The sequence below is a fragment of the Myotis daubentonii genome, chromosome 5 (genome assembly GCF_963259705.1).
Source record: "Myotis daubentonii chromosome 5, mMyoDau2.1, whole genome shotgun sequence".
Classification (NCBI taxonomy): Eukaryota; Metazoa; Chordata; class Mammalia; order Chiroptera; family Vespertilionidae; genus Myotis; species Myotis daubentonii.
Window position 1 is genome coordinate 6,737,680 of NC_081844.1, and position 25,974 is coordinate 6,763,653.

General features: G+C 47.2%; 1 protein-coding gene across 4 annotated transcripts in view; it reads left to right on the top strand.

Annotated features, from left to right (window-relative positions):
* The window catches only part of INSR (insulin receptor), a 162,593-nt gene that overhangs the window by 93,910 nt on the left and 42,709 nt on the right, over positions 1–25,974 (top strand). For 3 of the 4 annotated variants that reach the window (XM_059695740.1, XM_059695742.1, XM_059695741.1), the window contains exons 3-9: positions 4,933–5,254; positions 9,633–9,781; positions 10,833–10,977; positions 13,728–13,942; positions 14,875–15,001; positions 21,170–21,420; positions 21,741–21,908. In XM_059695740.1, the coding sequence (XP_059551723.1) occupies positions 4,933–5,254; positions 9,633–9,781; positions 10,833–10,977; positions 13,728–13,942; positions 14,875–15,001; positions 21,170–21,420; positions 21,741–21,908 (1,377 nt within the window). Of the gene's footprint in view, positions 1–4,869; positions 5,255–9,632; positions 9,782–10,832; positions 10,978–13,727; positions 13,943–14,874; positions 15,002–21,169; positions 21,421–21,740; positions 21,909–25,974 lie in introns of all 4 variants that reach the window. The other variant, XM_059695739.1, reaches the window with a different exon arrangement.

Sequence of the window (25,974 nt, forward strand, 5' to 3'; positions counted from 1 at the left end):
TTGCGCTCCTCTGGTCTGCTGTTGGGTGTCTGTATAATATTCTTTATTTCAGTCAGTGTATGCTTAATTTCTAGTTGGTTCTTTATCACAACATCGAGGGTCTCATTAGATTTCTTGAGGATCTCACTATATTTATCGGCGGTCTCACCAGTCTTTTCGAGGGCCTTACTAAGTTTATCGGCAGCTTCTAGACAATTCTTGAGAGACCTTAAAAGTGTGGTTTTGAGCTCTATATCTTCCATTTCTGACATTTGTGTCCTGTTTCTTTGTCTCCGCATTTTTTTATCTTTTCTTGGTGCACCCCCTAGTGGTCTTTGTGCGCAGTCTTGTAGTTAAGCCTTGATTGTTGTCGGTAATACCAGGGGTGATTTGACCTCCAGGCTAACTGGCTATGAAAGTCAGCTGTGTCTGCAGTGGGAGAGCTTCTGTGCTGGATCTCTAGGGCGGTGCTAATCTAGCCTTTGCCTGAGGCTATCCGGCAAATGGTTCTGCGCCGGGCTTGGGCGGGGCGGGTCCCCGGGGATCTACAGGGAAGGCCAGAGCGAGCAGTTACGGCTGCTCTCAGTTCCGTCCCTAGGGGCTCTGCCTCTCAGAGTCCCGGCAACTGCTGCAAACCTCGGAGAGAAAGCTGCCTTCGAGTTCTGACCGAAGCCAGACAGTCCCGCTTCTCCCGTTTGAGTCTGGGTCCCCAGAGACTCGCCCGGATCTGGAGCTCAGAGTCTGAAACTCCCTCCCGATTGAAAACAACAACCGCGCCCTCCGCCGCCAGCCCGCTCCGCACGCGCACTCCGCACCTGAGTATTTCACTTCAGCACTGCGCCTCCTCTGAGTCTGGGTATGATATTCTCTTTCCTCCTAGTTGTAGAATTTCCACTCAGCCAGCCTTCCTGTGGTTCTGGATGATGTCTGTTCTGTCCTTTAGTTATACCTCTGAAGTGGTTGTTCGAGGCAGCAATCTCCGGCGTTAACCTATGCCGCCATCTTGGTTTCTCCTACTGTTGGTTCTTTAAAGAAACCTTCCTGGTGTTCCTGTGTGGCAGCAGGTGCTACGTCACTAAAGCTGAATTCTCATCACTCTTCCCCCTGGACTGCGTGGACCCTGGGGCTGACTTTGCCATTGTTTAGACCCGGGAAATCAGAGGCAGAGCCAAAAGAGTGAGGCTCCAGTTTGGGCCCTGCTGTATCTGTGAAATAGACATAATATTATTTATCCCCTCCCTGCTGGGGTCTCTGTTAGAGTTAAGTAAAGAGACTATGGGTGGTATGTGAACCCTAAAAAGACTACACAGGTGGTGGGTTAACCCCCATCCTGCTCCTGTTACAGCTTCTTAATTCTTTCTGGATCCATGAAGAAAATCAGAATATGCACATACGCATAGGTTTTCCATATTTTTGCATGTGTTTGTGGAGTTCCTGCAACTGGGAATTCTTGAGCCATCAGCTAAAAATTGGGGACTTGTAACTGTTCCAAGTCCTTCCTTTTGCCTCCTCTGTCATAATTGAACATGTGTCTACCGAGCTCCTTCTGGGTGCGGGGAGAGGCAGTACAGTGAATGGTCCATGCATGGCCCTGCCCCCTGAGCCTCTCTAGTCACTCAACAAGCACCCAAGGTAATTTCAAAAGTGGTAAGTGCTTTAAGAAAAGCATCACAAGATAATATGCCAGAGTGTGGTTTGAGAAGGAAGGAGTGACTTCCACTGGGGAGGTCAGGGAAGGTCTTTCTAAGGTGTTGAGACCTGATGGATGAGAAGAGCCAGTCACTGTATATAATAAAAGACTAATATGCAAATAGAACAAACGGTGGAACAACCGAACCAGTCGCTATGTTGTGCGCTGAACATCAAGGGGAGCACAGAACATGGCGGGTGTGGGCAGCAGGCGGCAGAGCATGGAACATGGTGGGCGTTGTCTGTGGTGGGATGGTGGAGCAGGTGAGCGAGGGCCAGACCAAGGTGGGGCGCCAGTCGCTGTCATCATGGTGAGCCTCTGGTGGTTACTGAAAATTCTTTGCTCCCGAGTGCCACAGTCCTGCCCGGAGCTTGCACCTACTGCTGGTGGTGGTCCTGCTCACACCTGCTGCTGGTGCTAGAGCCACTGCTCGCACCCGGTGCCAGTCCTGATAGCTCAGTGCTGTTGGCAGGTGCGAGCGGCAGCTGCCGGCCCCAGTAACCCCTGAGGGCTACTCCACCTCCGCCTGCTCCTGAGGGGCGATCGGGGCAGCAGCCGCTGCTCACACCCACTCCTGGCGCCAGCCCCAATCGCTCCGCGCCATCAGCAGGTGCGAGCACGGCCGGCGCTGTCAGAGTGTGGGAGCAGTGACGGTGGGAGCGGGCTGCCGGTAGACAGGGGACTGGGTGCCACAGCTGAAGGGGCTGAGCAGGGGTGCAGAGGATGGGCTGAGACCCGCCCCTGTGCCCATTGCAGCCTTGTGGCTCACAGTTCCTTTCAAGGTGCACGAATTTGTGCACTGGACCCCTAGTGGGGGGGTAATAAGTAGGGTGCTCTAGCCAGCACATGCAAAGGTCCTGAGGTTGGACTGAGCCTGGGTATGTGAGGGCAGAAAGGAGACCCGGGTGGCTGCTGCCTGGGGCTGGGAGGGCTCAGGCCGGCAGGCACTGAGACCACATGAGCCCTCTTGGCCTTGACAAGGAGTTTATTTTTATTCTCTAAGCCTCTGCTGTCCAATGCAAGAGCCAATGGTCATAAAAATTGAAATGGAAATACAATGGAAAGTTTGGTTTCTCAGTAGAAATTGGAAGCTGTGTGTACTCTTGGCAGGAATGTAGAATGGTACAGCCACTGTGGAAAACAGCATGGTGGTTCCTCAGGAATTTAAAAATTGAATTACCATAAGATTCAGCAATTCTACTTTTGGGTAGACTTAAAAGAATTGAAAGTGGTCTCGAAGAGATATTTGCACACCCATGTTTACAGTAGCATTATTGACAATGGCCAAAAGGTGGAAGCAACTTAAAAATGTGGTTTCTCGTGGCATTAACCACAGTCACCAGCCACGGGGGAGAAGTGGCTGCCATGTCAGACAGCACACAGATGGAGAACGTTTCTGTCGTCACAGGATGTTCCACCAGGTCGTGCCGCTCGTGTGTACCCGGGGCTTCAGAGGTCACTTCCGCTCCCTGGCTCCCGGGTCCACTCGGGCCGTTGGCTGCAGCAAGAAGCCTGAGGGTTTGGAGTGGAGAACACTCTGGGTGTCCAAGGCATGTTTCACGCATGCAGGGAGGGAGTGAAGCCAGCCCCTCTGCCACAGGCTCTCGCTGCCGAGGTCTGTCCAGCCACAGGGAGGCCGTTTGTCCATGACAGTCTGGGAAGGGAGGGCTGGCCATCAGGGTCCAGGCCACATGCGGGGGCCGAAGTCCAGGGGTGATTGGGAAGCAGTGAGCGGTGAGACCCTGGGAGGAAGGGGCTGTGTAACGAGCTGCTGGAGGAAGCCAGGAAGGGGCCCGGCCCGCACGGACAAGTTCAGTTGCATTGAACACGAACATTTCCAGCCACGAAATCCACGCACGGCGTCTGCCCGTCCCCAGGGCCTCCTCTTTCCTGCCACCCGTCACCTCGCTCAGGCCGCAGGAACGTTACCTCTCGTCACCTCTGGCACAGTGCGTGCTGCATATCCAGTTACACGCTTGTGTGTTTGAGTAACTACGATGCCTTCTTCATGAGACTGTGCGCCCCCTAAGGCAGGGCCTATGGCCCTGCAGTGGCTGCAGTATCTAGATTAGTGTAAGCCCGTGTCTGTTGAAGCAGTATGTGACTGTTGTGCAATTTGCTTAACCTTCTTGAGCCTCAGTTTCCCCCTTTGTGAAATGAAGACAGTAATGTGTCTGTTGATACCAGTTGTGCGCTGAAGCTGGCTTGCTAGAGTCAACTGTTCAGTTTTCAGGAAATTTGCGAACTGTTTGTTAAGCTGTTATTACAATTTAAATAATATAAACTTATAATTAAATTATGTTAAAATCAAAGGTAATAAATACTCAAAATTCACTGCATCCTAATGACCTCGCTATAGTTTTCTATAAGTAGTCCCTTCTTATCCATGGTTTCTCTTTCCATATTTTCAGTGACCTGTGGTCTGAAAATATTATGGAAAATTCCAGAATTAAGCAATTCATAAGTTGTAAATTGTGCGCCATTCTGGATAGCATGAAGCCTCTTGCCATCCCACTCAGTCCCTCCTGAGACGCGACTCATCCTGTTGTCCAGTGTCTCCACCATTTATATGCTCCCTGCTCGTAGGTCATTTAGTACCGGCTCGACTATCAGATTGACTGTCGTGGTATCTGATAAGTGACCCTATTTTACTTCATAATGCCACATTCACATAGCTTTTCTTACAGTCTGTTGTTATAATTACTCTATTTTATTAGTTATTGTTGTTAATCTCTTATTGGGCCTAATTTATAAATTAAGCTTTATCATATGTATGTTCAGGAAAACACATATCTATAGAGTTGGGTACTGTTCAAGACTCAGGCATCCACTGGCGGTCTCGGAATGAATCCCCCATAGGTGAAGGAGGGCGGCTGTATTTATGCTTTTGAGGTTATTTGCTGCTATTCAGCCTATATGGTGGAAGTACTGTTTACGCCGTGGTGCCATGTACCTCTCACCAGCTCCATGTTCAGTAACTTGAGGTTGGTGGTATTTACACCGTGGAAATTGGCAGATGCTACAGGTCAGATCCTCTCTTATCCCCTCTCTCTGAAGTGGTTGTTAACATTTACGGCACACCACTGGTTTGGGGGCTTAATGAGTTCGTGCTTCCGTTAATGGCTTTGTGCGTGGGGCCCAGCATGTGCTGTCGAAGTGAGGCTGTTATTATTTTGTTTCGCTTGCTTTCCCTAATCTAGCACTGCTGTTCGTGCGGACAGGACCTGGGCAACCCACTGACCAGCCGGTTTTTCTCTCCCCAGTCTGCCCGACCAGCTGCAAGTCGCACGGCTGCACTGCTGAAGGCCTCTGCTGCCACCCCGAGTGCCTGGGCAGCTGCTCTGAGCCCGACGACCCCACCAAGTGCGTGGCCTGCCGCCACTTCTACCTGGACGGCAGGTGCGTGGAGACCTGCCCAGCCCCGTACTACCACTTCCGGGACTGGCGCTGTGTGAACTTCAGCTTCTGCCTGGACCTGCACAACAAATGCAAGAACTCGCGGAGGCAGGGCTGCCATCAGTATGTCATTCACAACAACAAGTGCATTCCTGAGTGTCCCTCTGGGTACACGATGAATTCCACCAAGTGAGTCCCGGGGGTGGGTTCTCGGTGGGGGGTGGGGGGGAGGGCGGAGGGGCGGGTAAGGAACGTGGGGCTGGTGAGGTGGTGCTACCTGTTAAAATCTAATGAACAAAATAAACTAACGAACAGAATGGAACCGGAAGCATGGGCACGTGGAGCAGACGGGCTGGTGCCTGAGGTGACTGGATAAGGAAGGTGACGGGATTAGCTAAAGAACATACATGCACAGCCCCTGGACATGGACAATAGTGTGGTGACGGCCGAGGGAGGGGAGGTGGGAGTGGGTGGAGGTTGGCCCAGGGGGCGGAAAACGGGGACAGTTGCAATAATTTCAACATTAAACAATTTTAATAAACAAAACAGAAAACCCGTGTGAAAAACCAGCATCCGTTGCTATGGGTGAGGGCGCTGTGATGACCAGGGCATGTACTTAGGAACCGTGGGTCCACGTCTGCCTCCTGTTTTGGTCCTGGCCTTCGCAGCAGAGGCGACAAACCGTCTCTGTAAAGGGCCTGAGAGGAAGTGCCTTGGCGTCTTGCACGTGGTTTTTAAAGCTTTCTGTGCTGAGTGTCGGGAGCAGAAAGCACACAGGCAGCAGTCCCTGGCTTCCCGTCGCATCCTTCACATTCGCGGGACTGTCCCCGTGCTGTGACTTCCTGGCTCTTACACCCAAAGCGGAGCTCAGGTTTTTGTGTTTCTTCTGATCCGGAGCTGGACAGCGTGTTGAGATGAGCCCGAGCACGAGAAGGAAGAGACTTGATTCTCGGTCATTCCCAGGCCTTTCTCGTACTGGGAAGCGGTTTTCTTTCTTCGTTGTGAGTCAGATGGCCTATGCACATTGCAGACATTTGTTCATCTTGTTAGCTTCTTAGATGCTATTTTGGTTTCTTGGGGCTGTAATCAAGCTTAAAAAATCTGTTTTCTGGTTTTTGTGTTGCGGGTTTGAAAAAACCCTCCACAAAACAATACAAAAACAGATCAGAAACAGGCGCACGCCAAGGGTGAGCTGACCTGCTCACCTAGAAAATCTCCCCTTCAGACTCAAGAATTAGCAGATGAGAGTTCTGGTGGGAAGTTTTATTTCCCGAAAAAAAACCAAACACCTTTATTTCAGTTCTTATGAGGCTCTCTTCAAATGTTTGTGAAACCTACAAGTACAACATGTTTTGTTTTATTAGTGTTTTTTTTTACAAAAACCTGTTCCGTGGCTTTGTTGACCAAAAATAGGCAATTATAAATCACTTTGCATGGCAGAAAGACCCTTATCTTTTTCTTTTTTGGGCCAATTCATCAGTAAGGTTGGGGAAATGACCCTATTCCTTTTAACTCCTTTTTGTTTGTTTTTTAAATGAATCTTCTAGTAAGATGTTTATTTAAAAGACATTGGCTTTAAATAGAAGGAATTATCTCTGAGAAGCCCAGCAACCTTCACTGATGTTCTCCTGATGGTGTGGTGGCCCCTGGAGCCCACGCCTCAGGAAGTGGGCGCTGTGTCGCGATGCTTGTGACCTTCGCTGAGTGAGACAGGGCAAAGCAGGCGGTGCTAATTACGACTCTTTATGGCACAATTCTACTTCGAAGGTTTTGAAAAAAATGAATATTTTTTTTCTTCTGAAGCTTTTAAAAATAAAAGATGTTCTTAGGAAATACGTTAGTCCTATCACATTTTCTAATGTGGTTTGATATCAAATAGGACCAGATATGCGTTCTTCCATTCTTGTGGCTTATCCAGAAATAGTTCTTGGTGTTTTCAGAGCAGAGGCCTGGGGGTACATGCGGAGTCGTGGGGAGACGCCTGCCGAGAGCAGTGTGTGCTCACGGAGATGGGGAGGGCTCGGTATTTGGGGTGAATGTTGTGTCCCTGTTCCCTCCCCATCGAATGCTCTGCCCCTTGATCTTTGCACGGCCCCCTTCTTGTCCAGGTCACAGCTTGTAAGTCACTTCCTCTGAAGTCCTTCCCCGTGTGCCCACTTTGTCTGAATTAGTTGTCCAGCTCCTTTTTGGCACATCACTCAGGTTTAACTCTTTTCATGGCTTATACCACAGGCTGATACTGTAATTGTCAATTTATTCATTTTCCTCAACTCCACCAACAGCTGTGCCAGGGTATCCGTTAGCTCCTGCTGCCTGGAGAGCAGCCCGACACTCAGTACCTCACACTCACTCACGGTTTCTGATGGCTGATGGAAGGTTTGTCTGGTGTGGGCAGGGTCAGCCCTGACTGATGGCGGAAGATAGCCAGCCGCTCATATCCTAGATGGGCAGCCGGGGCCCCTCTCCGTGTGGTTTCTCGTCCTGGCAGCCAGGAAGGGCATGCTCCAATGTGCAAGTACTTTTCAAGCCTCTGCTGACATCGCATTTGCTCATGTTCCATCGGCCAAAGCAATTCATCTGGCCAAGCCCAGATTCACTGGAAGAGGACATAGACCCCACTTGATGGGAGGCCGAAAAGAACATGTGGCCATTAATAATGTCCCCAGGGAAGTCGGTTGTTTTGTTCACCTCGTGTGCCTGTGCCGTGGAGCAGGCATTGGCAGGGCCCAGAGTGTAAATATTTTTAGTCTGAAGGCCATATGGTCTCTGCTGCGGCTACTCTGACATGATGGCGTAAGGATAGCCACGCATGACCCATAAACCAGTGGGTGTGGTCGTGTAGAACGTTCTCTAAAAAACAGGTGGCCCTGGACTTATCATGCAGCTGTAGTTTGTGGATCTCTAGCTTAGAGTGTCGCCTGTCACATAGTGCTCAGTGAGTAGTTGTAGGACCAACAAAAGAACCAAACTTTTGGTCACAATTCTACATCCACTGCAGCTGTGCGGACACCACAGGGTGCACTGCACTGCAGTTTGACACTAGGCCACTGGAGTCCGTATCAAACCACAGATTGAAGACTGTTCTCCACAGGAAGGCCCTCGCTTCTGACACCAGCCACGCTTCGGGGTCCTTAGGCCACCCTCACTTCTGATCGACTGGCTATAAATCTGGGGGTTCCCACAAACCCTTTGGGTTCAATAATTTGCTCTAACATCTCACAGAACTAAAACACGGCTGTAATACATTGTGGGCCCCGAGCCTACTGATGGTACCTCCTCATTTAGCAACACGCACTGCACACACATTCCCTGTAGGGAGCTCCGTAGACATCCTCCCACCAGGGCCCCTGCTTATGGCCTGACTGGCTCTCATGGTTCTTATTGTAATCACAGGACACACTTCAAAATGAACCACCAGGGGACTTTGAGGAACAGATCTGTTACTCACAGGTCCTGGAGGGTACGTGGCAGAGAGAGCGAGGGGGGTGGGACCTGGGGCTCTGCCTATAATAACTCTGAGGGTGAAGCATCTGCCGTTTCCTGGTTCTCTCTCCCTCTCTCTTTCTCTCTCTCTCTCTCTCTCTTTAAAAATATATTTTATTGATTTTTTACAGAGAGGAAGGGAGAGGGATAGAGAGTTAGAAACATCGATGAGAGAGAAACATCGATCAGGCTGCCTCCTGCACACTCCCTACTGGGGATGTGCCCGTACCCAAGGTACATGCCCTTGACCGGAATCAAACCTGGGACCCTTGAGTCCGCAGGCTGACGCTCTATCCACTGAGCCAAACCAGTTAGGGCCCTGGTTCTCTCTTTATTGTTGAATTTAAAGCATAAGAACAGGAGGTAGGGTCCAGGAAGGGGGAAGCACAGTCACCCAGGTAGTCAGGTATCTGGTGACCCAGGGCTTTCTGCAAGAAGGGCCTTCACGGGTGGAAGGAGCCTGATTCCCTCACTGGTGGTTTTCCTGCTCAGTGTATCATAGGCTGGCGTTGTGTTTATTCAAGATGGATGTCCCCTGAAGTGGATGCCTCAGCAATCAAAGCTTAATGTGCGCATACCTACCTGTACCTGTGGTTACAGCGTTGTCATCAGGGTGCCGGTAGGGGGAGGTCTGGTGACTCCAGGAGTCCCCTGTCCCTACAGGGTAGAGTGAATCCTGTCTCCATGCGGTTCAGCGAGTCCTCTGGGCTGGAGCACAGCGGGAGCCCTGCGTTTGGGGGAGAAGCCTTAGTCCCCTGGGAATGCTGGGACCTGCTGCTGCAGGGAGGGGGCGAGCCTGCCTTGTAGGTAGCGGCTTTACCGGGACCGTTTGGCCGCCTCCCTCAGGGGCCAGTGTCTGGAGACATGAGGGCTTTCAGTCCCTGGTTGCGTGCTATTGGGCGTCAGTGGGTGAAGCTGAGGGATGCTGCTCGGCACCCCGATGCTCAGGACAGCCTCCCAATGGAGGTTCTCGGGCCCCAGCTGTTCGCAGTGCTGTGGGTGTCCCTTGGGACCCTGTGCAACTGCGTCTGCGTGTGGAGGGCGTCCTGTGTGCCCTGACCCTCTTCCTTTGCTTTTTACCCAGCTTGATGTGCACTCCGTGTCTGGGCCCCTGCCCCAAGGTCTGTCACATCCTGGAAGGTGAGAAGACCATCGACTCAGTGACAGCCGCCCAGGAGCTTCGAGGGTGCACCGTCATCAACGGGAGCCTCACCATCAACATCCGCGGGGGCAGTGAGTGCGGGGCGTCCCGCTGGGGTCCGCGGTCCCTGGCGGTGGCGAAGGGAAATGGCCTAGACTTTGCTTCCTGCTTCCCCGGCGGTTTGAAGACTATCTTGAGTCAGTTGTTACCAGACCTGTAATTCAAAGCTCATCTGGTCCCACTCTCCCTGCTGAGATTCTGATTTTCCACATTTAGCTGGGACATCAGGAATTTGCATTTTTAACAAACGGCAACATTCCCTATTGCAGGTCTGAGGACTGTGTTTCCAGAAATACTGTCACAGGCAAAAAGGCATTCCTTTGTTTACGTGTTCAGCAAACATTTGTGGAATATTTAGTGAACAGGGCAAAGTCTGTGCATGATGGGGCTTGCAAATAAGCAGACCAGTTTATGATATAAACTCAGGCAGTGGTCCCACTATGCGGGGAAGCAAAGTGTGGCAATGGAGGGAGTGGGATGGTACCTTTTCTTATAAAGCGCCATATAATGAATTTATTCAGCTTGGCAGGCCAGAGGGTATCTATTACAAGTCCTCAACTCTGCCCTTGTAGAGAACATGTGAACAAATGGATGTGGCTCTGTGCCAATAAAACTTTATTTACAAAGCAGACTGGGTTTGGCCAGTGGACTGGAGTTTGCAAACCTCTGAGGCGGAATGAGAGGTTGCTATTTTAGAAGAGTTTCTGGTCAGAGGAGCCATGCTTTGAGTTGGTAATAGCGTGAACCAAGCTAATAGATGGGAGAGTGACATTCTGGGCAAAGGAGGCAGCCAGGCAAAGACCCAGGCCGCGTGTGCATGGTCTGCTGATGGGAGGGTGCGGGGCCCAGGTGCCTGAAGTAGTGGGAGCAAGGTAGATGAGACAGAAAGCAGCAGGCACTTACTTAGGGATTTGCTGACCCCGCAGTAAGGACGTTGGAGTGTATTTTAATTAAGTACGATTCATTTTGAGCAGGATATGTCAAAGTCATTTTCAGGTTGTAATTTAACTCCTTCCTATGAGATATTATAGGAAGATTAAAAGATTTCTATAAAACTCACTGGGTATTTTCTCTTTTCCTTAGACAACCTGGCAGCTGAGCTGGAGGCCAACCTCGGCCTCATTGAGGAAATTTCAGGGTATCTGAAAATCCGCCGTTCCTACGCTCTAGTGTCACTTTCCTTCTTCCGGAAGTTACGTCTGATTCAGGGGAATACCTTGGAAGTTGGGTATGTGGGCCTGATTCTGTGTCTATGGCCTGAGCACTAACTGGGAAGTGTGTGAGTTATAAACAGTTAGGGGTTTTTGCCAAGACATGGGAACAACCTGAGTATCTATCTACAGATGAATAATAAAGAAAATGTGGTCTGTGCATTTACATGCACAGGGAGTATTAGTCAGTCCTATTATTCATAAAAAAGAATGAGATGCCGCCATTTGTGACAACAGGGATGGACCTAGAGGGCATTATGCTAAGCGAAGTAAGTCAGACAGAGAAAGATAAATCCTGGATGATCTCACTTATATATAGAACCTTAAAAAACCAAAAACAACAACCCAAGATCATAGCTATAGAGAACAGATTGGTGGTTGCCAGAGGCATTGGGGGGAGGATGGGCAAAATGGATGAAGGATGGGCAAAAGGTACGAACTTCCAGTTACAAATTAAGTCCTGGGTATCTAATGTGCAGCATAGTGACTGCAGCTAACAATACTGTATTATATATTTGAAAGATGCTAAGAGAGTGGATTTTAAAAGTTCTCATCACAAGAAAAAAATATTTCTTAACTATGTGAGGTGATGGATGTTAACTAAACTTAGTGTGATAATCATTTTGCAACATGTAAATGTCACATTATTATAAAATACACCTAAAACTGATGTTAGATGTCAATTATATCTCAGTAAAACTGGGGGAAGAATAGGAGCACTTAATGACGTATACATTATCTTAGTTTCAGGTATACACCATAATGATTCAATATTTGTGTATATTCTGAAATGATCACCACAGTAAGTCTGTTTCACATCCATCCATCACCATACATAACTACAAAAAAGTGTTTTTCTTTGTGATGAAAACCTTTAAGATCTGTTCATTTGGCAGCTTTCAAATATTCAATGCAGTGTTGCTAACCGCAGTCACTCTACTGTAACTTAGGGGGTTTTAAAGCCAGAAAAACAACTACTAGGAGAAAGTGCCTGGAGAACCCTGAGAGAGAGCAGTGTGTGTGAACATGCCTGAAGACCCAGCCCAGGAAAGTGGTGCCCATTCTACAGTCATTCTTGGAAGTCACAGGGGCACAGCCTAACATTGTGCCCTCCCAGGGCGCCACCTGCAGCGACACGGTGCCTGGCCATCTGGGCTTCACTGCGAGTTGGCGTGCAAGCCTGACCAGGACCCTTCAATTGCTGCCTCCGGGGCCTTCTCATGTCCGGGTCCCATTCCTACTGATTTCACCTGTTCCTTAATGAAATCTTATCTCCTCTGGCCAATAGGATTCTACCTCCCCAAGATATTCTGCTGGCCTCCTGGATTTTCTTCCTTATTTCCTGGATTTCCTACCCTTGAGTTTGCGCTGACCCCTCTTCAGTTAATAAAATAATAGAAATCCAGACTAGCCACGTTTCATGCGGATTGAGATAGACTTGTGAACAAGAAGTCTGAGGAAGGCCATCCAACAATGTCATCAAGGATAGGACCCAGGCCTCTTCTGTCTTTATGGATCATGGTCACAGAATGCTGCCTTACATCTGTAGAACTGACAGGGAAAAGGGAAAGGGACAAAGATACGTGACAGTTGAGAATGTCTCTTTCAAAACATTGTCTGGAACCTCCCACATTCTCACCCCCAACATTGAATTCTGTTTATATCTCCTTGGCCAGAACTGAGTCATGTGGCTGCTTCTAGCTGCAAGGGAGTGGGAAAGCGAATATTTACCTTTTCCATTCTGTATAGTAGAGGAAGGCACAGGAAGAGGGGGATGTGAATGGTTTCAAGAAACCAATCCATAGAATTGGTTAGACTACATTCTGGAATCACTCACCAGCTCCTGTTGATTTTTTCTGCCATACAACTGCTTTTTTGTTGAAGTCAGAACTTTATTTGGATTATTCCAATGACCCTAAGCTGGGCATCCTAGAACTAGACCAGTGCTGTCCAACAGAAATATAATGCAAGTCACATGTGACTTCAGGTGTTCTAGAAGCCACATTTTAAAAACGTTAAAAGAAATAGGTAAAATGAATTTTAACAATGCATGTTACTTAATCCATTACATCTAAAATGCCATTTCAACTCGGAACCAATATAAAATATTATAAAGAAGATCTTTTATACTCTCTTATTTTGCATGCTAAGTCTTCAAGATGTGTGTTTTACTCCCAGTGCAGTTCAAAATGGCCACACTTCAGGTGCTCAGTAGCCAGAGGTGGCTAATGTCTTCTGTATCGTACAACACAGACCTGGATGCTTTCGTTCTCTCATTCATTATGTGCAGGTGGCCCATGGGCACAGGTCTAATCAAGTTACTGAGTTGTTATGAAACCTTCAGTGGCTCCTCTCTGCCAACCCAATAAGGTCACATGATCTTGGCCTGGATTTGGCATCCAGGACACTAGAGGGTTTGACCTGCTGCAGCTCTCCAGTGACAGAGCAGGCTATTTTGCCCTTCTGTGGGCCCAGCTCAGGTGCCTTGTCTTTTTAGTCTTTCCCGTCTGTGAAACCCATATCTCAATCCATGGTAGTCTTACTCTCCTCCCCACAAGATGGAGTTCGGGTACCTTCCTGGCCATGAACACTTCCTCAAATTCCCGTGGCCCTCCTACCCCCCATTTTATACTTACTAAGTACGTGCCAAGCAAATGGTTAGGGCTGGGTATGTACTGCTGGGCAAGATCAACTCCAGCCATGGCCCCACCATCTTGTAGTTGGAGATTACAAGCCGATGAATGACTAGGTGTGTGTGTTTCCATAGGAACTACTCTTTCTATGCCTTGGACAACCAGAACCTAAGGCAGCTATGGGACTGGAGCAAACACAACCTCACCATAACTCAGGGGAAACTCTTCTTCCACTATAATCCCAAGCTCTGCTTGTCGGAAATTCACAAGATGGAAGAAATTTCAGGAACCAAGGGACGCCAGGAGAGGACCGACATTGCCCTGAAGACTAATGGGGACCAGGCGTCCTGTAAGTGGTGATGGCCCGGTACTTCCAGCCTGTGGACCAGATAGTGTGGCTTCCTTCCCTTCACCTACCACACTGGCCCCCAGGGATTAGCACTGCCTCTCCTGTGAGCTTACACAACTCTGTGTGCGATAGGCTTTCTGAAATACTGAGGACAGGTGTTGTCTCTGTAGCAGATACAGTGCCTGACACTGGAAGATGTTACATAAATATTGAATGAATGAATGAATGAATGAATGAATACCTCCTTCTATATGGCCTTGGATCAAATGTTACTACAGGCCCTGCAGTTGCTACAGCTGGAGACTGTCAGCTGACTGCACTCCTGTGATAGGTTCTCTCTTGAAGGAGTATCTGAGCATTGAGCTGCCAAGTTTCCGTAATACTGTCACGCGGAGTTGATTCTTTACAGAAGAATGTGGTCCACACTGTGGGAATTCTGAGGATGAAGAGTGAGGTTAGGGTGGAGCTTAAGGGAAGACTTGCATTCCAAGCAAAGGAAATTACTCTCTCCGAGATATTGGAGAGTCAAGAAATTGTCCAAGGTATAGTGATCTAAACTCACTTGGCATGTGCTCATTTGCACTAGAGTTACATCTTCTGACATGTCAGGCTTAAAAGTCCATGTGTATGTCAAAATTGTGTCAGGACTCTTAACTATTGTCCAATTTTCCTTCTCACATTGGCGCCAGCTGCTATTTTTCAGTTGAGCATCTGGCCAGGTAATTGGCTGGCAGTATGGGCCAACTGCCATGACCAGTTCTTGCCCTCACATACTGAGAGACACATGTAGGAGCAAGACCTGTCCATGGAACAGCAGGTTGACATCTCCTTTTCATGGACAGTTTTGGGAGTGTAGGATCACCGCTTTATGCTGAAACAAATGATGAAATACTGATACTGGTTTTTTTTTTAAAAAAAATAAACTTTTCTAGGTGAAAATGAATTACTTAAATTTTCTTACATCCGGACATCTTCTGACAAGATCATGCTGAAATGGGAGCCGTACTGGCCCCCTGACTTCCGAGACCTCCTGGGGTTCATGCTCTTCTACAAAGAGGCGTAAGTATAAAGTAAAAACTTGTGGATATTGCATATGTGCTCATTGTTCCCCTCTGAGGCTGCTCTGTGTCGTCTTCCCACTTGTGGGATAAACTTGTGGAAAAGCCAGAAACTGAAACAGATAGGTTTCATTTGGGGTCCAGATTGGCCAATCTCTAATAGAAATTATTTTAATTTGCCCTTTATATGTACATCTCACCAGTTTCCTTCAGTGAAAGGTCACTCAGTGTACTTAATAGTTTTTTTAAATTTTATTTTTTTACCTATTTTGTATTTCTCCATCATTTAAAACGTTGGGGGAGGGAAATCCAAGATGGCAGTGGAGTAGGTGGGTGTTCCACTTACCCCCTCCTGGACTAAAAACTAGAATTACAACTAAAATATAGAGCAATCAGCCTCAATAATCCACTGAAGACTAGCTGAAGAAAAGTCTTATAACCAAGGATTTTTAGAAAAAGCCACATCAAGACTGGTAGGAAGGGCAGAGACACAAAAAGGGCTGGTCCTGCTCCCCTAGGCAGTGGCTGAAATTTTGGGGGGACATCTCAGCTGCTAACATCCCCCATAAAAGCATGGGGTCTCAACCCCAATCTGGGCTCTCCGGGCCAGAGTGTTACAGCTGGGAAGAGGTGCCCAAATAACTTATGGCTGTGAAAATTAGTGAATCTGTCTGCCAGGGAGAGATGGGAGTCTGCTAGAGACACAGGCACCTTCTTAAAAGCCCAATGCACAAATCTTGTTCTCAGCCACTTACCCTGTGCTCTAGTGGAAGGAGCGTGGAGCAGATTAGAATCTCCTAAGGAGAGACGGGTTTGTGGCTCTGGAGAGAGAGATGAAGGGACAACTGCCAGGATTCCTATGCTGAGTCCATCTCCCATACCACAGATGCCATCTTTCTTGGGGAGAGCATTCCCTTCCATATGGTATTACCCTGGGGGAATGCAATGAGACCACTCTCTGGACTCCCAGTTGTCCCACCCTGTGTAGCGTGGGTCCTGCTGAGGAGTAGCTGCCTGGGCTTGGGTGTAGAAGTCCAGGCAAACTCAGTGGCTTTCTGTGACTGAGCTGTGTAGCTTTGGAGTGGAGGTCATTCTACCCACTTTCTGGTGAACCTGACTGGAGGCACTTCCCCTGCAGGGGAGATCCACTAGCCCCACCCTCCTGACTCTGGTGGGCAGAGTCCAGGACAGATTGAGTTGCATGGCCTTGCAGTGTGGGCCACTCCCACCACCTTCCCCCAAGCCTGACTGACAGCTCCTCCTCGTGGGAGAGCCACTAGACCCATCCTCCTGCTGTGATTGGATGGATTCTGGGACAGACTGAGTTGTGTAGCTTTAGCACAGAGACCATTTTTCTTTACATGCTCAACTGGTGCAAAGCCCTCCCTTCACAGGGCCAAATCTTGCTCTCTTTGGACCTGATAAACTCTGCTGGCCTCACTCTGGTGACTCCCTTGACCACGCCCCATCACAAATGTGTGTGAGCACCCAGTGGCTGGCAGGTAGACTTTCTACACACCGGGACATTTGCTGAGTGGCCTCAGACCCAGCATTGGCACTGAGTTTGAACCTGTGTCAATCTGGCAAAAACCAGTCACGCCTACCTGGCAATTGAACCTGCCTTGTCCAATTGGAGTACTGCCAGTGGCTCTTTCAGTGACGGAGCCTAACCGGCAGCTGACAGGCAGAGGTGGATCTCAGGGTGTGTTGGGACTTTTGTGGACCTTTTCCTGGGCCTGGAACTTGTAAAAACCAGCCATAGTGCACAGCTTGTTTCTACCTGTGCACAGCCAGGTTCAGCAGAGGCAGCCACAACTGTAGATCACTTTGAAGCTTCAAACAGGTTGCCCAGGGATAGTCAAAGGCAGCATCTGACATTGGACTGTGCCGGAGTTCCTCCTTAGAGGCCCCAGAACCAACACTCCCACGGGCCAGCTTTAGGCAACATCAGAGCAAGGTCTAGTAAGCTTCACAGGTTGCATATCCAAAGGAAGATCTTGGCAGGCACCAGACCCTGCAGAGGAGAATTCAGCTCTGTGTAGTCAGCACCTGCACAAAGCTCCTACACTGTGGTTGGGAGTGATCCTCACAGTCAGCCAGTCTCAGGACTGACCCCACCTGTGAACGGGCCAATAGCAGTCAAGACTCAATTTTAAGAGAAGGGCCCACATAACCCTCACAGGAGTCATTCCTGCAACACCCAGATCAGATGATCAAGGAGACTGCACATTGCAGTCCTGCAGGACATATACTGCATAAGTCCACCCTACCCAGACTGGGAGTTAGAACAGATCCACCTGATACACAGAAACAACAGTAAGCGGCAGCTACAATGGGAAAACAGCAGAATAAGCCCCAAATGAAAGAACAGGAGAAATCTTCAGAAAAAGAGCTAAATGAAGTGGAGACGAACAATTGACATAGAGAGTTCCAAAGAATGGTTATAAGGATGCTCAAGGAACTTAGAATTATAAGAGCAAAGGAATATAGAAACCATTAAAAAGATCTGGTCAGAAATGAAGAATATAATATCCAAAATGAAGAATACACTAGAAGGAATAAACATTAGGTTGGATGAAGTAGGGGATCAAATCAGCGATTTGGTAGACAAGGTAGCAGAAAACATCCAGAGTGGCAAAATGAAAAAAGAATTTTAAAAAGTGGGAATAGTTTAAGGCAGTGGTCGGCAAACTCATTAGTCAACAAAACCAAATATCAACAGTACGATTGAAATTTCTTTTGAGAGCCAAATTTTTTAAACTTAAGCTATATAGGTAGATACATTGTTATTAACTTAATTAAGGTACTCCTAAGCTGGCCTTTGCTAAAAACGTCCTCAGTCTGATTGAGGTACGTTCGCTAAGGTCGACCCCTTCCAACTCTCCCATCCACACTCATCTTGTATACTTGTTTCAGAATTTTACCAATCATTCAAATAAGAACTAACACCTATCCTTCTCAAACTATTGGAAAAATTTCAAGAGAAAGTCTCCCAAGCTCATTTTATGAGGTTGACAGTATCTTAATTTTAAAACCAGATACTCTACAAAGAAATAAACGTATAGGCCAATATACCTGATGAACATAGATTCTAAAATCACCAACAAAATATTAGCAAACCAAACCCAGCTATACATTAAAAAGATCAAAACATCATGGTACTGGCATAAAAAGATCATGCACCGTGCTTGAGTGGTATTTATTTCAGAGATACAAGGTTGTTACAATATGCACCAATGAATAAATGTGATGACTACAGAAAAAAAGGGAAGATAAATCACATGATCATATCAGTAGATGCAGGTAAAGCATTTGATAAAATCTAGCATTCGTTTATGATGAAAACTCTCAGCAAAGTAGGAATAGATGGAACATACCACAACATTATAAAGGCCATATATGGCAGGCCCATAGCCAACGCCACAAGACAGGGATGTCCACTTTTACCACTCTTGTTTGATAATGGTACTGAAAGTCCTATCCATGGCAGACAAGAAGAGGAAATTAAAAGGCATCTAAATTGGAAAGAAGTAAAACTCATTATTTTCAGATGACATAATACTGTATGTGGAGAACTCTAAATATTCCACCAAAAAACTACTAGAACTGATAAATGAATTCAGTAAAGTAGATGGTACAAAATATCCAGAAATGAGTTAAATTTTTATATACCAATATTGAACTATCAGAAATGGAAGCTAAGAAAACAATCCCATTTACAACTGCATCAAGAAAAATAAGATACCTAGGAATAAATTTAACCACATATAGATCTGTAGATCTGTACTTGGAAAATTATAAGACACTGTACTGAAAAATCAAAGAAGGCACAAATAAACAAGCATATCTCATGCTCGGGTAGGAAGGATAAACATCATTAAAATGTCCATACTCTGCAAAGCAATGTATAGCAATTCCTGTCAAGATACCAATGTTGTATTTCATAGAACCAGAACAAATATTCCAAAAATTAAATGGAACCACAAAAGACCCCAAATAGCCACAGCAATCTTCAGAAAGAAGAACAAATTTGGAGGCATCAAATTACCTTATATCAAACTATACTACAAGGCTATAGTAATCAAAACATCATGGTACTGGCATAACAACAGACATTTAGGTCAGTGGAATAGAATAGAGAGCTCAGAAATAAAAATTTACACCTTTTTGATCAGTGAATATTTTGCAAAGGAGGTGAGGTAAAGATAGTCTAAAAATGGTTTTGGGAAAATTAGATACTTGCAAAAAAAATGAAACTAGATCATCTTCTTACACCATACATGAGAATAAACTCAAAATGGAATAAAGACTTACATGTAAGTCACAAAACCATAAAAATCCTAGAAGAAAACACAGGTCTTAAAAGCTACGACTGTTCTTGTAGGAATCTTTTTTTCTGATATATTTCCTCAGATAAGGGAAAGAAAAGAAAAAATAAACAAAAGGTACTACATCACAGAAAAGCAAGCCAACAAAAGGAAAAGAAAGCCCATGAATGGGAGAACATATTCATTAATGATATATCTAATAAGGGGTTAATAGCCAACACTTATAAAGAATTCGTGGAACTTACACCAGAAAACAGTTAGGAATGGCAAAGGACCTGAATAGACACCTCTCCAGAGAGGGCATACAGATGGCCTATAGATATATAGAAAAAGTGCTCATCAGAGAAATGCAAATTAAGACCACAAGGAATAACCCCTCAGACCTGTCAGAATGGTCCATCATGGATGGACTTGGAGAATATTGTGCTAAGTGAAATAACCCAGAGAAAAGCAACTACCGTATGATTGATTTCACTTGTATATGGAACCCAAAGAACAAATAAACAAACAGGCAAAATAGGAATAGACTCATAGATACAGAGGACAGATTGACAGCTGTCAGCGGGGAGAGGGTTGGGGAAATGGGTGAAAGCAGTGAAGGGATTAAGCAAAACCCCCCAGACGCGGAGACACAGTCATCAGCGTTGTGATTACCAGAGGAAAAGGCGTTGGGGAGAGGTTGAAGAGGGAAAATGGGGAATAAGTGGTGATGGAAGGAGACTTGACTTGGGGTGGTCAATACACAGTAGAATATATAGATAATGTATTATAGAACTGTACATCTGAAACCTATGTAACTTTATTAACCAGTGTCACCCCAATAAACTCAATAAAAAATAAAATGAAAATGTCACAGTGCTTCAGAGGACAGGATCACGGACAATTGACTTGACACATAGGTCAGAAAGGGCTTCCCCAGGGCAGTGGGGATGGACTGAAATATGAGGGAAGGGCCAGAGGAGTAGCAACTGCAAGAACTCGACGGGGGCTGGGGGGGGGGGGGTCGGGGGGGCGGGGTTCACGTTTGAAGAAGTGACAGATGTAAAAAGGAGGAAAGTGAGTCATGGTGGGAGAACAGACTGGGGGTGGGGGGGCGGTAATGAAGGACAGTCTTTACATGGTCTTGTTGAATCGTAAGCGTTTGACCTTTATTAAAACCATTGAAGAGAGGGGGGGAAATGCGGGGAAAGTACCTAACATAATATTGACCATTTAAACTAATTTGAAGCATCCAGCTCAGTGGCGTTGTGTACATTAATGATGTGCAACCATCCATCTCAAGAATTTTCTGTCTTCCCAAACTGAAATTCTGTCCGCAGTAAACAACACCTAATTTCGAGTATACAGCTGTGCTGAAATTTTAAAAAGATAATGGAAGTGGTGATAGTGTTAATATCAATATTGGCTTCATTTCTCAAGATTATGTGGCATAATCTTGTGAGCTGAGAAGGAGCTGCTGAGAGTATTATCACTATTGTTATCAGGAAACTATTAATTACTATTTATTAAATATTATCAAAGATTATTTAATATTTACTACTATAATTACATATGTAATATTACACATACTATATAATACTATATAATAAAGTTAAATATAGTATCATGTAATTGTATAATATTAAATAAAATATTAAATATTATTTATCACTATTATTAAATACTATTACTATTGAGAAATCAGGGGAGGTGGCTGCTTTCTCTTGGGCCATTTCTGTGTCATTTCTCCTTGTGCATGAGGGTGTTGGTCAAGAGGATGCAACCCTATAGTCTGGCCGCATCTCTGTGGTCCTCAGAGTGAGAGTTGAAAATGGTAACCGTCTTCTCTTCCACCGTGACAGCCCTTACCGGAATGTGACGGAGTTTGATGGGCAGGATGCGTGTGGATCCAACAGCTGGACGGTGGTGGACATTGACCCGCCTCCGAGGCCCACTGACCCCAAGTTACAGAGCCACCCTGGGTGGCTGATGCGGAGCCTCAAGCCCTGGACTCAGTACGCCGTCTTCGTGAAGACTTTGGTCACCTTTTCTGATGAACGCCGCACGTACGGGGCCAAGAGCGACATCATCTATATCCAGACAAATGCCACCAGTAAGTGTACTGTGTGACTTAGGAATCTGTGGGGGCGTCGGGCGTCTTGCCTTGAATATGAGGACATTGTATGAAGTTCATGTTCGCTGCGTGAATGGATGGATGAATGCTCACGTGATGTGCATGGTCTGTGGTAGCGACGGACTCTGATCATGTACCTCCTGTCCTGGGTGAGCATGCCACGTGTCTCCAGTTTTCTCTGATGTTAAATAGCACCGCAGCAAACACCTTCACGGTTCGTCTAACCTGTGGATCCCCTCACACCCAGCCTGCAGCTCGCACCCTCCTCACGGTGAACCTGTGTCCTTTCACCTTTCCAGATCCTTCCGTCCCCTTGGATCCCATCTCGGTTTCTAACTCTTCATCCCAGATTATCTTGAAGTGGAAGCCTCCCTCCGACCCCAACGGGAACATCACACACTACCTGGTTTTCTGGGAGAGGCAGGCAGAAGACAGTGAGCTGTATGAGCTGGATTATTGCCTCAAAGGTGAGTGCAGGCCGAGTGTGGGAGCGGCAGGTTCCACACGCATCTGATCCACTCTCTCCCACGCCCAGGGAAATACCTCTCCTCTTCCTTTCCCAGTGTGTGCACAAGAGCAGACTTGCACACACACTCTGTTCCTCATACGGAAACACACACATTTCTAAACATCACGACATGAGTACACACTCCGAGGTCTCCTGTGGAAACCGGGTATTTCCCATGTCTTGGCACCACTTCCCTCTGGAATTCTCTCCTCCTTCTCCCCGTCTTCTTCCACTCTTCCCCTCCCTTCCCACACCCTGTCCCAATGGGGGAGCAGCTGTTACCACAGGAGACTTCCCTGCTGGGGCACAGCAGTTGAGTGAGCTGCGAGGTGGTTGACAAAGTCAGGGAAGGATTTTGGCCCTTAACTTTAGACCCTTAAGTTTGAAAGACCCGCGACAGCAGGAGCAACCATCTACTTCCTCCTGTACTTTCTGTTAGACATTTATACTGATGATGATTTTTTTTAGTTTTTAATCTTATTTATTTAATGGGCTTCCATCTATCTACAAAAAAATATTTGAAGCTTCAAACTAGTTTGTATAAATTAGTTTAAGGTTATTTTAAAAGTAAGTTTTAAAAGACCCTATCAAACTGGAGAAACAGGTCATGTTTTTCTTTAATTGGTTTTGTTTGTATTTATTTTTCTTTAGATTTGGGGGGATAGTGACATCCTCGGTCTTTGACCTTGGGCTGCCGGTGAGGCGTGGCTGAGGCCAGGAGCTCTGGGCAGGCTCTTAGCTGGACGTCCGACCTGCTGTGGGCTGGGGCCAGTCACTGAGCTTGTCACCGGCTGCCGTGTTTTCGGGAGAAGGGGCAAAAGGCCAGATGGTCTCTGGGAGCTGTCCCAGGGGTAGGGTCATGGGCTATATGTATGCCTGTGACCTCATTCCCTGCCTGAGCCACGGGTTGCAAACGTTATTTATCTCCTCGACTGCTTTATATAACTCGAGAGCAAGCAGCCGTGGGCTCAGCTGCGAGCTGTTGGCCCTGCATTCGAGCAGATGAACCCGGCAGCAGGGAGTCAAAACTCTCCTTTTTTTTTTTTAAGAGCAACAACTTTATTTAATTCATTTTACTTTTATTCTGGAAGTCTAACTATATCATTACAATTGTGACTATTTAAATGGGGTTTGATTTCTAATGATCCCAAAGTTTATATAATTAAAAGGAACTTTCTAAGGACAGATAGTGTACGATTCCACTCGTAGGACGTCCCTAGAGGAGTCAGATCCACAGAGACAGAGTAGGTGCAGGAGCCAGGGGCCAGGGGAGCCGGAGGGGAGGGGCTTCGTGTTTAATGGAAACAGAGTTTCAGTTGGGGAAGGTGAGAAAGTTCTGGAGATGGAGGGTGGTGGTGATTACATGATAATGTGAATGTACTCATGCCGCTGAACTCTACTCTTAAAAACGATTAAGATGGTAAGTTTTACGTTATGTGTATTTTACCATAATTTTAAAAACCCAATGCAAGCACAAATATATAAACTTACTAACACAATATAAATAAATATACTAACCATAACCAGTAGTAGCTTCCTATTAGTACCACTAGTGTTTTTTTTTAGCTTTTTGAGGTATAATTGACAATTAAATTGTATGATATTTTAAGTGTACATTGTGTTGATTTGATACACACACACACACACACACACACACATTGTGAAAGGACTCCTCCCATCTGCTTAATTAACATCCATCACCTCACACATTGATCTTTTTTTCTTTTTGGTGAGAACATTTAGAACATATGTTGACTCTCTTAGCATATTTAAATTATACAACACAGTCTTATCAACTGTGTGGCTTTTTATTGTGGTAAAATACACGTAACATAAAACTTACTCTCTTCACCATTTAAATGTCAGTTCAGTAGCATTAACTGCATTCACACTGTTGAGCAGCCGTCGCCACCCTCGATCTCCAGAACTTCCTCACCTTCCCGAACGGACACTGTCTCCGTTAGACACGAACTCCTCGGTCCCCCCCAGCCCCTGGCTCCCCATTCTCCTCTCGGTCTCTATACATTGGGCTGTCCTAGGTGTGTCATTATGCTTTACAGTCACGGAAAACCATGGGACACCACGTGTCATGGGTGCGTGCTGGAAAGGGAACAGGTGTCAGCCTGCACCTGACCAAACGTTCCTGCCCCTCCAGAGAATGGTCAGGAACCCACCCCACCTCCATCACTAAGGAAACCCAGTTTTTTCTGCCCATAGTGCCATGGCTGGCCCTCTAACAGTTACCCAGCCAGGTTATTCCATGCCTATTAATAAACATAAGAAGCATTTTTAAGAGTCCCTGCAGGTTTTAAAGCTGTGTGAGTACTTGGGCTACTCACCATTCACAGAAAGGTACTGAGAGCTCATTGTCCATGAGATGCATTGAAGCGGAGAGGAAGGATGGAGCTTCCTTTGCTCCGTAGACACCAGCAGCATGGAAGGCTGGTGGCAGGAAAGGGGACTCAAAGGGACTGTCCTGAATTTTGCCCGTAAGGAATAGTGTGCGTTCTCAAGGTTGTACCAGAGTGTGGCTGTGCGATTGGACTCGGGGGTCAAGACAGAAAACAGCTTTGTATTATTAACACTGCTCCAATGAGAAGTTGTTTTGTTTTTTTCATTCCCTTTTCTAAGCTTATTTTAAAACTAGAGGCCCGGTGCATGAAATTCGTGCACGGGGGCACGGGGTGGGGGGGTCCCCTCAGCCCAGCCTGCACCACCCTCTCCAATCCAGTGGCCCTCAGGGGATGTCTCATAATTCTGGACCACTGGCTCCTAATCGCTCACCTGCCTGCCTGTCTGGTCACTCCTAACTGTCCCCCGCTGCTGGCCTGGTAGCCCCCAACTGTCCCCCTCACCCCCACCCCCGCCGGCCTAGTTGCCCCTCACTGCCCCCCGTCAGCCTAATCACCCCCAACTGCCCCCCCTGCCAGCCTGGTCGCCCCCAACCGCACCCCTCTGCTGGCCTGGTCACCTCTAACTGCCCCCTCCTGCCGGCCTGGTCTCCCCTAACTGCCACCCCTGCTGGCCTAGTCGCCCCCAACTCCCCCCCACCCCCCGCTGGCCTGGTTGCCCCTCATGGTCCCCCCGCCAGCCTGGTCACCCCAGGCAGCCTGCTGTTCAGTCGTTTGGTCATCGTTCACTAACGCCCCTGCCGGCCTGGTCATAGGCAGCCATCTCTTGAGGGCGTAATCTCCCCCCATGTCTGTAGTCCAGGGTTTCTCTACCTCAGCCATGTTGACTTTTAGGGCCGGTTAATTCTCTAGGGTGAGGCTGTCCTGTGCTTTCTAGGATGCCCCTTCCCCCTGCCCTCTAGAGGCCAGGAGTCCCCCCCTCCCCACCACCAGCCCTGACAACCAGAAATGGCTCCTGACCTTGCCCAGTGTCCAGTTGTGCAGCATCACCCCTGGGTGAGAGCCACTGCTCCAACCCACTCCTGGGTTCCTGAATGAGCTGTAGATCCTTTTATTTGTGCTGTACAACTTGATGGCTTAGTGTAATCATCGGGTCTCTAAGCTCGACCCCTCAGAATCCTGGTAGAATTCTGCTCTGCCCTCTGGTCTATCTACTTATGCAGTTGATTGATTGATTGATTGATTGATTGATTCATTCATTCATTCATTCATTCATTCATTCATTCAGTGGAGAATTGGCTCCCCTGTTCTTTTCTCATCCTACCTCCCACCATTCTCCCGTACCTCATTTCTCGCAACATGGTGTCCCTAGTGTCTTTTGACATGCCAAGGAAATTCCTGCTTTGGGCCTTTGCACGTGCTTTGTGCTCAGTCAGAACTGCTTTACACAGAGATATGTGGATGGCTCATTCCTGTACTTCATTCAGGACTGCTCAGCAGTCACTGTCTCTGAGACCACCCCCAGACACCTCTCTTTTGGCCCTGCCATCTGAGCCATGGCACGTTTATTATCAGTTTATTGTGTATTCTGAAGGCTCTGTGCACCAGAAGTTTCATGGGGGCAGGACAAGCTGGTTATCTTACAATTCCAGTCCCGTGGGGATGTGGTACCAG